The sequence below is a fragment of the Mauremys reevesii genome, linkage group 4 (genome assembly GCF_016161935.1).
Source record: "Mauremys reevesii isolate NIE-2019 linkage group 4, ASM1616193v1, whole genome shotgun sequence".
NCBI classification, from domain to species: domain Eukaryota; kingdom Metazoa; phylum Chordata; order Testudines; family Geoemydidae; genus Mauremys; species Mauremys reevesii.
The window spans coordinates 90,483,842-90,496,643 of record NC_052626.1 but is presented as its reverse complement, the minus strand read 5'-3'; the positions used below and the strand labels follow the sequence as shown (position 1 = coordinate 90,496,643).

General features: G+C 40.2%; 1 protein-coding gene across 9 annotated transcripts in view; it reads left to right on the top strand.

Moving 5' to 3' along the window:
• Positions 1 to 12,802, top strand: part of MPPED2 (metallophosphoesterase domain containing 2) — a 169,882-nt gene that overhangs the window by 82,061 nt on the left and 75,019 nt on the right. For all 9 annotated transcript variants that reach the window (XM_039538697.1, XM_039538698.1, XM_039538695.1 and 6 more), the window contains one exon: positions 1,824 to 2,005. In XM_039538697.1, the coding sequence (XP_039394631.1) occupies positions 1,824 to 2,005 (182 nt within the window). The remainder of the gene's footprint in view (positions 1 to 1,823; positions 2,006 to 12,802) is intronic.

Below are 12,802 nucleotides of genomic sequence, written 5' to 3'. Positions count from 1 at the left end.
TCCCAATAGGTTGTCAGGGTAAGTTGCACTAGTATGTGCCCTGTTTTGCACTGGGATGGTTTGTTGCCCTTAAGAAAGGAAGGATATGCTCTGTCTAGTGGTTGGTTAGTACTCCAGGACTTGAAGGACACACGTTCAATCCTTTAATCTGTCACAGACTTCCTGTGTGACTGCGGGCAAGTCACTTAATTGCTGTGCCTGTAAAGTAGGGTAATAGCACTTCCCTAACTCACTGGGTTGTTGTGAGTCTAAATGCACTCGGTGATGAGGATTATTTAAGTATCAAAGATAGGGGTTTACATCAGCATAGTTAAACTGCTGCAACTTTCCTTAGTTTACACTGATCTTATACTTCACTGAGGATGGGGAGGGACAGCTAGTGAACACACAAAGCCACACTTTACACACACATGTCACCTGAGTCTGGATTAGGAAGCAGTAGTGAGAATAAAGATCTAAAAATCTTCAGTGTTCTGTACAAGATCCTTTGGCTCCATATACTATGTGACTCAGCAGAATGTTCTGTTACACTTTCTGGATATGATCTTGTGGGATATTGCTCCATGTATCTTGTTTTATATTACACAGTTCTGTTATTTGTCAGCTCTTCTTGTGACATTTTCACTGTGTGGTCCAAATTCTCAGCCTGCATAAACTGACACCACCCCATAGACTTCAACAATGCTCTGCCAATTTATACCAGCAAAGAATTTGGACTTAAGCGTGGCGGTCGCCACACAGCTCAGGATATAAATAGATATATATGCCTATTTAAAAAAAAAATAAAGAGGAACACTGCTAGGCTTTATGTTTTCTTATGAATTGTCTTATTTCTCTTACAGATAACACATCACATTACTAAAATTGAAGGCATTTTTAAAAAACAAATCAATTTTATTCTTATGCTGGCTGTTAACCTTTTTTCCTTTCATTCAGTTCCGTCCTGCAAGATGCTGAGCACCAGCAAAGCACTTAAGCGTGTGCTTATCTGTATGCATGTGGCTGGTCCTGCTGAGGTCAATGGAGCTATTCATGTGTTTAACATTAAGCATGTAGCTTAGTGCTTAGCTTGACTGAAATCCTGTTGCTCAGGCTACGTCTTCACTACCCGCCGTATTGGCAGGTAGCAATCGATTGCTCGGGGATCGATATATCGCATCTAATCTAGACGCGATATATCGATCCCCGAATGAGCTCCTGTCGACTCCGGGACTCCACCAACCCGAACGGCAGTAGCGGAGTCGACATGGGGAGCCGCGGACGACGATCCTGCGCCGTGAGGACGGTAGGTAATTCGATCTAAGATACTGCGACTTCAGCTACGTTATTCACATAGCTGAAGTTGCGTATCTTAGATTGATTTCCCCCCGTAGTGTAGACCAGCCCTCATTCTCTTGCAGGATCGAGCCTAGTAGGAGACTGTTCTGGCCCAGCTGGCAGTGATGTTATTTAATGGCCCATGCACTCGGTCATTTAATAAGATATGTGGTAGCATCTATTGGTTGGGTGAAAAAGGTCTGACTGGATTATACATCTTTAGAATCCATGTTCTCTGATTTCTTCATTGAGGTTAATATCAGGACTTGGTGCTGGACAGGCCATATCATGTATAATTTTTGACCGTCTTTTTTTCCTCTCAGGAAAGGCCTTTTGGGTTGTTCATTCTGCTGCATTATGGAGTCCTAGATAACAGGACAGTTCTGATCTTCCACGGTTTTCTCCCTAAGCACTTTGTGTATAGATTTATGTTCATATTTAAAGTAAAGCATGCAAGGGTTGTAACCCATGTAACTGTTATGGGCTCTGTTATGTGTCTGCTTTAGGGTCGACCCTATCCCATATGACACTCCAAAACCAACGGGCCACACGCGATTTGTCTGCGTCTCAGACACACACTCCAGAACAGATGGCATCCAGATGCCTTATGGGGACATCCTTCTCCACACAGGCGATTTCACCGAGCTGGGACTGCCCTCCGAGGTTAAGAAGTTTAATGACTGGTTAGGTAAGGAATTATTGCATTTTGGTGACCCCAATTAACCTTTTCTGTCCAAGTGTCACTCAGTGCTTTCTAATTGAATTAAAGTCCTTGGAGACCCCATCTCCACAACCTCTGCTTCAGTTGTTCCTGTGTGATGTGCTCTGTCTAATATGATTGTGTTAATTAAAGATGAATTGAGATATTTTGCTTTATCACTGCATTATCTTGGGGTAGGGACCTCTGTCATTCCAAGGCAAGGGTACAGGAGCTATGCGGCAGCTCTGAGTGTACACTGTTATGGTGGGACCAGATGTGTGCACACAGTATGTCCTCCTGGCAGCTGGCATTTCTGTAGCTCTGGGTCTGCAGCCAAAAAACCCCTTTTCCCACCACTGGGAGGGGCAGCTTCAAAGGGCTTGTACTAGGCAGTATGTGGTTGTGGTTACTGAATTGAGTGCACCTTTCAGATAAAGGAGGGCTGGCATTTTAACCCTTTGACTGCTGACTCCTGCTATGCTCTGGAATTTCCCAGATGGAAGCACCTATTGCACTGGTGAATTTGCCACGTGTGTCCTAGTGATCACTTGATACTGTGAGTCGTTAAGAGAATGACAGCAGCTCTGCAAGAATGGGGCAGGTTACAGCGAGTAGGTTATACTCAGGAGAATGGATTTTCCCATGTGCCAGGCATCATTGTTACACATGATATCATGAGGCCAGTTATGTGTTGCCATGTCACTGTTAGCACTATGGGTATTAAAGATGCTAGGATGGCCCAACAGACCAAGCAGGTCATCCAAAGTCTCTTCCTTCTCAAAATAAATCTGCAACATTATATAAAAGCTTTTAAAAGCATGGCTGAGTCATTGCACTGTGCCCCAGTCATTGCTCTCTCTCAGCTGCTGCTGTGTGATGACCACGTCTCTAAAGGCCTTTAATAGCATCATTAAATCCCATTGGATTCTCTTGGCTGGCCCTTAGGGAAATGAGAGGGGATCTTTTTTTGGTTCATAAAAAGAAACAAAAGAGCTTTCCTTCCACATCCTTGGCCTTTCTCCTCCTCCTCCTTGCTTTTCCTCTCCCTGTCTTGTGCTTTTATACTTTCTTACTCTCTTTCCCCCACTTGCTTTCAATGTCTCATAGTTCCTTGTCTTACTTTAAGAATATTTGCCCCTCCTCTGGATGTTGTATACTGGTTACAATGGCTTCTAGTATCCCTCACTGCCATCCTGCTGTAATTATGCCTCACCACCCTTATGATTAGAAAGTCCTAGTGTATTCAAATGATTCAAAACACATCCCTTTCTGCAACAGTTTTAGTACGGGTCAGAATGTGACAAGAGCTTATGTGGGAATATAGGAGGAAGAGCATACGAAGAGCCATCTTCCACACTTTTTGTGCAGCCTCCACAAAGGCCTGTCAAAACTGGAGTCCATATGCTCAGACATATGCAGGGACTCTTGGGGATACATAGTTTCAAAAGAGATTGAATATGCTCCCCCCCTAAAATGAGGCAGTCGCACAAGGGAAGTAGGGAGCACTATTGTTAAAGATGGTTCAGTCTTCAGACCCCTTGTGTGGCAGGCTGCTCCTGGAAGGATTTGCTGTCCTGAGCCCATAGACACAAGTACCCACTATGGATGGAACTCAGTGGCGTGTCTAAATATTGAGTCATTACTTCAAAATACCATAGTAATATCTTGATAAGGATAGTGCTGAGATACAGCACTTTATTTGAAGATGCCAATCTGCGCTGCAGGAAGCCAGCACAAGTAAATTTTTCCATTGTTCCATATTGAATTTTATGTATCAGAGATACCCCTTTATTTAACAACCAATTATGATTCGATTTCATCACATACGCCCGTGGTGTATGTGCTTAGTATATGTGTGCAGGAGTTACATGTGTATAGTTTAGTACCTTTTTTCATATTGCTCTGTGGTTATCATATTGCTCTGTGGTAATCCAGCTCCAATATTTATTTAAGGGATTTCTTAGTGTATATATGTGTGTGTATATGTGTATACACACACACACACACACACACACACACACACACACGGCTGGCAGAGGTTGGTGTGGCGTATATGTCTAATAGGCCAGATTCTGTAGTCTTAAGGAGATCTCTCTTGTATTTCATTCTGGTTTTGGTAGTCCATAGAGTCCACCTGTAACTTCATACACAAAACAATACCTGCCACTCTGCTTGCATATTAGAATGAGGCTGCAAATGATTTTTTTTCCCCACCATATAATGGTTGCAGTTAGTCTTAGCTTTCTTTTAGGTGATCTGTTGTCTTGAGTTCTGTTCATACCTCACAGTGATGAAATTCCCCTACTCTCCTTGGGACGTGCCTGTACACTCGCCTTTATTTACACAATGCATAGAGGAACTGAATGGCCCTGTGGAAGAAGGTGGGGGAAGAGTGGCTGGGCAACACATCTCTCCTGCCTAGTGTGTAGCCACCTCTCCCCTCTGTGGCTACTGTGAAAAATGTCATCACCATGAAACCATGGAGAAAGGTCATGCCCTGAGCACTGCCCCGCCTGCCCCTCTCCATCTCTATAGCGAGCATCCACGAAGGTACTTGTATAGGGTGAGGTGTGGGGGGGTGCCATATAGGTGGCACTCCTCCATTACATGCCCTTCTGGTGTGGATCTGTTGCAATTTTCTCTTCTCCTCTCCTGGAATTAAAGCAGTGTGACTTTAGGCAAGTCACTTGGGGCCAGAATTTTAAAGGCATTTAAGCACTTAACTCCAAATGGCTTCAATGGGAGTTAGGCATCTAACTCTTTAGTCGGTCTGAGCCTCAGTTCGCCATCTGTAAAATGGAGATAATATCACTGCCCTATCTCATAAAAGTGTTGTAAGGAGAAATATATTAAAAATAGTGAGATGCTCAGATAGTGTAGTAATGGGAGCATAGAAATATCTACGTATGTTAGAGGTGAGCAAATCCTCTTCTGTTTCCTATTCTTAAGATTTGTTCTCACTTCTGCACAGTGGTATTCCTTTTGTCTCTCCTTCTGTCTTAGCTGTTCATCCCATCCTGTCAGTTAGGGTCTGTTCCCCAAACCTTACTGCACACAGAATTCCCATCAAAGCCTATGGGCATATCTCAGAAAAGGTGGGGTTTTGTATAGCAGGATTGCTAATGCAGGTTAGTGATTCTGCTGTAAAATCCTGGTGTGAAACCAGCCACCTGTAGTTTTCACTGCAAGGTAGCTAGGTCAGGTCTACAGTAGACTCCCACCTGTGGTTGACCTGGTCTAATTTACCTTCTGGTAAAACTACAGGGCCCTGCTCCACTAGGATTTTAAAGGGATTGCTAATGTACATTCGTTAACCCATTGTAAAAACACACCCTTTTGGCAGAAAAAACAAAGCCAAAGTCAAGAGATTAATATCCTACCCCATTTTTACTTGATTAACAGTTTTGTATGCAGGACTGAGTCCTTCGTTTTGCCTTATGACTCTTAATTTTTGTGCACCTGAAATGCCTGCTGGACTCAGTGGGTGTTTTGGCTGTGTAAGGTATTTAGGTTTGGGTCCTATCTACCTGCGTCATTAATATATGCAGTGGTGTTGTAGCTGTGTTGGTCCCAGGATATTAGAGAGATAAGTTGGGTGAGGTAATATCTTTTATTTGACCAGTTTCTGATGGTGAGAGAAAGAGAGAAGCTTTCAAGCCTACACAGAACTCTTCTTCAGGTTTTCACCAGCAGAAATTGGTCCAATATAACAGTGTTTCTCAACAACTGGTCCATGGACCAATGCCGGTCCCTGAGGTCTCCCTGACACAGTTTAGGAAGGCAGCAAGCCAGCCCATGGTATCAAAAAGGTTGAGAAACACTGATATTGCTTCATTAATATCAGCTCATCTTCCTGTGCCTGTTGTGTTTTTCAGCCTTGGTCCACCATTCATCAAACTCTGCCTTCCATATCATGTCTTCTGCTCGCTATAGTTATGTAGTCTATAGCATAACTTTTGCTAATTCTTATGCTTTTTTCCCTTGACTGATAAATTTTCATTATTGGTTTTGCATGAAACTCTTCTGGGCTTGTGCACTGAATAGCCTCTGTGGTCACTTAGTGATTACACATGCCAGCTGAGGTAATTTATTCACTTTGTTTTGGTGTGAACATGTCCCATGGGTCTTGTAACTGCTGTAATCACTTGACCTTAGTGGCTGTTAAATGCTTTAAACACAGTTATTTTAAATTTATAATTGTTTTCATTAAAAATCCCTTATAGTAACTTAACTGACCTTGCAGTAAACACAGCATTATATGCTGGGCTGGGGAAGAATTAAGATATTATGCTATGGCTAATATACTGCTTTCCAAATATACTTAGTGTATTATTATATTACAGTGTGCATTATCCCCTTCCCATCACACTGAGTCATATATGGAAAATTAAATAGAAGAATATGTAATTATAGCACGGTTGATGATATACAGTATGTCCTTTCCCATGTGCTGGGAAGTGACTGAATAAGTCATGAATGCAAAAGTAAAGAGAACACAAAGCTGAATTTACATAATATATATCTGTAATGACTGACCGTATATTTATCCTGTCAGATGGGGCCTGATCTTGCAAACCCTTGCTCACATGAGTAGTCTACATCAATTTCAATAGTATCATGACTGAAGTACTGTTTGCAGGATCTGTTTCTATACCAGCTGAAGTTCTTCACCTATTTATTTATTTATTTATTTATTTACAAATAATTGCTACTACTATTTATTTCCCAAAATGCTTGTTCTGTTCTTACTTAGGCACAACTCCTCCGTGGGGTGTGCAGGTTCAATGAGTTGGTCTGTGGCAATAGTGATTTCAATCTGGAATAACTCCTGTGAAGTTGATGGAGTTACCACAAGTATACATCACTATAACTGTAAAGAGAAAATTTGACTTATTGTTTCTGAAATGTTTGGAAGGGGCAAAGTGGTTCTTTTATGCTCTCCGTTCATCTTATATGTTCATTGCCAATAGTGTTCCTCTTAGGGTACATCTACACTGCACACTGCTGGTGGCAGCATGTAGGGTATGTGTAGCTACATGCTGCAATGAAAAGCAACTGCATCCACACTGAGACATGTAGCTACATGCATCAGTGAAAGGATTTGGCAGGAGGGAGGCAGCAGGAAAGGACTCTGGTAGCGGGGAGACAGCAGGACTTTACATAATTGTTTTTAGCAGTGTAGAGGGGGAGGCACTGCTTGGGTGTGTAGAGGGATGTGCACAGTACATACCCACAGAGATCAGGCCTAAGAAGTGTCTCACCATCTATGCTTCTGTTTATACCCATGCTGTGGGGCATGCAGCGAGTATACTCTACACATTGATGTAAGGGGTGTACAGTGTAGATGTACCTTTAGGGTTTTCTCTTTCTATTGCTGCTGCATGATATGGTTAAGCTGAGGAAACGTGAATAATGTGACATAGTGAGACAAGTCTGATTTTTGGATTAGGGTCAAATTCTTCTAGTTATACCAGTGTGATCTTTGTTGACTTCAGTAGAAATGCACTGGTGTAAATGAAAGAAGAATTTTGTCTTTATATGCAGTATATTTAGTTTGTCCAATGTGTTAGTGAAAGAAATAAAAGCAGAGGACGTATATATTTAAATTTGGTGATTGGCAAGTTATATTTGCTTATTTGTGTATTGGTGGTAGTTCTGTTAAGGCTTGTTTTACACTAAGCAGAAAAGTTACTGTGGGTCATGTTGGTATGTGACATTTGATTAAGTTAATGAAAGTAGCAGCTTCAAATGAAACTGTTGACTGTAATGTAGAGTAGATGATAAAGCTGGAAGACCTGTGATAATGTGGTGTTGCTGTAGGAAGTATGAACAGATGACCTGTTCTAATCCACTCTTAGCTTGTCCACATGATCCCTTGTCAATATCTAAAAGTGTAGCCCATGGGTTGTAGGTTGGATGTCTGCCATTATACTGTTTGCTTCTTAAAAACCAAACTTATTCTGAAGCAGACAAATGGAACAAAACAACATAATGAGATTTGGAACATTTTCTTATCACTTAAAAAAACCCAACATTCAGGGTTACATTCCTGAATAGCTCTTCTGGTCACTTTACTTTTGGGAGAGCGGGGAGAGAGAAGGGCAGGGAAGGCTGGTTCCTTTGCTCTTCTTCCCAACCATCTCTTTATTCCTTTTTGGTTAGGTTCCTCCTTCACTCTTTTCTCATTATAGTTGCACACTTGGATTGTCTCTGAACCCAATCCTCTACTTACTTAGGAATAGTAAATGGGAATTTTTTCTGAGCAAGGCATGCAGCGCTGAGCATTAATCTCACATATTTAGGCACATTTAAGATAATAAATTCACTGTGATCAAACATTTGACTTTTCAGGACTTCATTTCATTGTATTCCTTTTAAAATATTATCTTTTGTACTAAGAATTTGGTCAGTGTTTGGTATGTAACTAATATAAACATGTTTGATTATTTATGAAAAACAACCCAATAAACCCCAAATTGCCAAAAATTCAGAAGGCTATTAATGCAAAATGCTCTGAGATAATTTAAAATCTAAAGGCAGTTTCAAAATATTATAGAGTAAAATTATGGCAACAAAAAGAAATCTCTTTTTATTTTTATAAATTTTGATTTATTTTTACTTTCTGCTCTTACCATCTGGAACTTGTTTTAAACATGCTCCAGTCATTACACCCAGAATGAATAATTAAGTGACTAACTATACAATACCAGATTGCTGCACTTAGCTCTTCTAACAAATTTTGAATGCATTCAATAGTTGCAATTGAAAGAAAATGTTGTTCTGATTTAAATCCTCTTAAGAGTGTTTGAGTTCTGCACTGCTGCTCTGGGAGGAGGGAAGAAAGCTCCAGAAAAGTTTGTTAGTCTCATTTTAGAAAAAGCTACGTCTTCAGTGACTGACTTCTAATACTGTAGGACTCTTCCTTTATGCATTGGGACAAGTTCTGCTCTCTTGGGGTCAGTGGGAGCAGGAGAAGGCTTTCTGTGATCCCTTTGCTTAAGCGAGGATTTCAGGATCCGGCCAAATTAGCTGATTGCTGCAGCATAGTTCAGAAGTGAGATGGTAAGTAGAGGTCTTGAAGTGCATTGACAGAGCTGTATAGGCAAACTTGCACAGTGTCTGCCTGCATGGCTACCAGCACCTGCTGTTAGCTGCTCAGTTTCAGAAGCATGAAATTCATCAGTGCAATTAACAAAATGTAATCCAAATTCATACTTTTTAAAATTCTCTTGAGTATTTATTAAACTTCTTTGGAAAGGATTATCCTGTTTTGCTTCTTGTAAAAATATTTGTATCTTTGTTTGAGAGTCCAATCTCATATTGAATTGTGTCCTAACTTGTAATGTGTTTAGGAGAATACAAAACAAGTGTGAATGTTGCATCTTGATATGTTTATAAAGTATGGGTAAATATACCAATAAGCACTTGGCATCATACAATAAGGAACTATATTTGCCCTGTCATCTAGCAATTTATAAAGAAATTCAAAGAACAAATGTAAAATTCTTTCTCCATGCCATATTCATTCCAGTTCTTTCCTGATATTTTATTTTACTACTTTGCATGTCAGCTGAAATTCTTGCTATATGCTATGTAGAATACAGTACCCTCAAAGTATAACTTTGTAAATAGAGTAGAAGGGACCATTTTCCTGCCATTGATTTGCATGCAAAAATTCCATTGACTTCAGTGGAAATTCTCCATGTAGATAAATGTAAGTGTGTTAAACTTTTATAGGTGTCTTATCTCCTCCCCTTCCCCCCCCCCCCCAGCAACTTAACAAAAAAGTCTCAAGGAACTGCATGTATTTTTTATTGTCTGCTAAAGGAACCTTGGTCCTTTTTGTCTGTCACCTCTGCAATCTGTAACTTATTGGAAATATACTGTATATGACACCTATACAACTCATATACTACCAAGCATTAGTATGGAAATTCATCTTAAAACAAATCAGTGTAAATTTTAGGTTGACATCTGAAAACAGAATACTTGGCTGAGGTTAATCTTATTTTCAGAGAGGACAACATCTCCAGAGAGACTTAATATAAAGAAATCACTTCAATAAATTAATCTGGTAATTTTAATTGAAAGAAAGGAGAAGGGGAGCACTAGAAAATATTCCACAATTTTTGGTTGTGACTTTTCATCTCAGTAATTCCTCTGTCATTTCTTGGATCTGCTTGCTAGGGCTGCCCTTACTTAAAGCTGGGATAGTTAATCAAACCACAACCAAAACAAATGCACTAAATAATCACAAGTCACCTCTCCACCCCTCAAAAAAAAATCCCCTTTAAAGTATAACAAAGTAGGAGCATTGCAGGAAACATCCATGAGAAAAACCCAAGCCACTCAAACAGAAAGATAAGTTCCACAAACACTGCTGTCAGGTTTTTCAAGCGTTGCTGCTACTGCTACAAAACTCAGTCTGGAAATGATTTCACTGAAAAGCAGTCCTAACGCATGTACTCTTTGTATACTATTGATTTATCTATAGCTTCCAAATTAAGCATTGCCTCAAAAATAAACAAACTACAAACTACATAGATGTAAACCTCTCTACTGAATCTTTCACTGCACCATATTAACAGGACTTAATTTTTTTTTTAAAGTCTTTCAGTTAGTAGAGCATTACCTTTCTGCTTAGTAAAAACAATTGTTTCAGGGGAGGAGGAGTTGCTTGTAACAGAGGGAGGGGTTGGGGCTGTGGGGGAGAAAGTTCTGTGTAGATTTTAGTGTGTAGTGTCCAAAGAAATTTTATCTCATCATAAAAATTAGCAGGCTGTGTAATTCAATTTAAAATTGGTCATCAGTGTCCTGTCTATTACAGAACTTTTTTTTTTTTGGCCTTTATTTTTTAAACCACCACTCTGTTATTTCCAGTGTAGGTGGCAAAGAGTACAAGGGCTCTTAGGGTTTTTTTAATTCTCCTCACAGTTCTACTCATTTAGGAAATTGTTGGTGAATACAGGAGATTATTTGTAAGACGAGTAAAGAAAGTGCTTGCTCAATGGAACGCCTCCTTGGCTTTTTTGTTTGTATGAAATGAATTTCTTCTGGTCAAGCAACCAGTGAGAGTGAAGATCTGTTAAAAGCATTTGTTGGATATAGGGCTCGAGTCCTAAAACTCTAATGTTAGCGTTTATTCACAGGATCATGGGCATTACTGTACCATTCAAAAGCAACTTGCAGCAACTTATGTTAATACAAGGCTGGCAGACTCTCATCTTATGGTAATTACCAATACTGGGGGGTTAATTAATGTTCCAAGACTTACTGTCTTTATTTTCTTTATTGCCAGAAAAATAGGCAGCTTTTTGAGCCATGCTTCCTACTGGATATTACCAGCCTATGTGACTTGTTAATTAACCCTCTTCTTCCAGTGGGCCACAAGCCAGGATCTGAACGCTGACAAATGTTGCATTGCATTGTTTTTATATCAGATTCAGAAAAGAAAACCCGTGTAATTAATTCTGGGGTTGTGTTGAGAGTGTATAGATGATCGATGTAGAACAGGGGTAGGCAACCTATGGCACGTGTGCCGAAGGCAGCACGCGAGCTGATTTTCAGTGGCACTCACACTGCCCGGGTCCTGGCCACTGGTCCGGGGCCTCTGCATTTTAATTTAATTTTAAATGAAGCTTCTTAAACATTTTAAAAACCTTATTTACTTTACATACAACAGTAGTTTAGTTATATTATAGAGTTATAGAAAGAGACCTTCTAAAAACGTTAAAAACGTTAAAATGTTACTGGCACATGAAATCTTAAATTAGAGTGAATAAATGAAGACTCGGCACACCACTTCTGCTGACCGCTGATGTAGAATATTTATTTGAAATTCTTTACTGGGAGATCTAGAAAAGTAAAACCTGATTTCCAGCAGTGTTTCTGGGGAAGGTATAGTAATACCAGCACTTTGGTCATTTATCCATGGTGCTCATTGTAGTGAGAAACAAGATGCCACCGTTTACTTTTTTTGAAAGAGGAAATTTGCTTTTTAATATCCTGCAGTGTCTCTCTGAGAACGATGGTGTAAATAATGATAGCTGTTCTGAAAGACTTCTAGATGGGCTGGGCTGGAAGCCCACAGAGAGCTTCTGCTCTCAGTTGTATAAATCTGAAATAATACTATTGAAGGTGAAGAAATTAAACTAGTGTGCTTGAGCAGAATTTGATCCACAGTGACTATTGAACTGCCCCGTGGGCTTCTTAAGTTTGTGAGGAACCTTGGGACTCATGTTCCCTGTGTCCAAAACAATTAAGAACTTGAAGTCAGGGGGCTCCATTTTTAGAAACTCAGTTCACTCAAACGCTTTACTCCACCTTCTTATCATGTTGTCCTCAGCTGTGCTGGGCTTTCTGTTCCCACTCTGCATGCTAGCTGTGAGACAAAGGTTATTAAAACCTCACTACTGATGGCACATGAAGTAGAGCAGGAACAAAGCAGCACAGCAGGGGATAGTAATGTAAGGAAAGAGGTGAGGTGATGCAAAGACTACACAAAATAATGACAAGAGAACATCAGACTGGGAAAGGGCATGGAGAGAGAGATTACAAAGAACAGAGAGACACACAAGACAACAGGGGGACTCAAAAATAGTCAAATGGGAGATGTTCCTACTTTTCCCAGGGCTCACTTTGATCCTTCTTAATACAAACATTTGGACTTGGAAACCCTCTGTACCCCATGACTTGCATATTACTAATGACAAGTGAACCCTCACTTGTTTTGGATAAGCCTCCAGAAATGTTTAGTTACCTCTTTCTAACTGGGATGGAAATAGG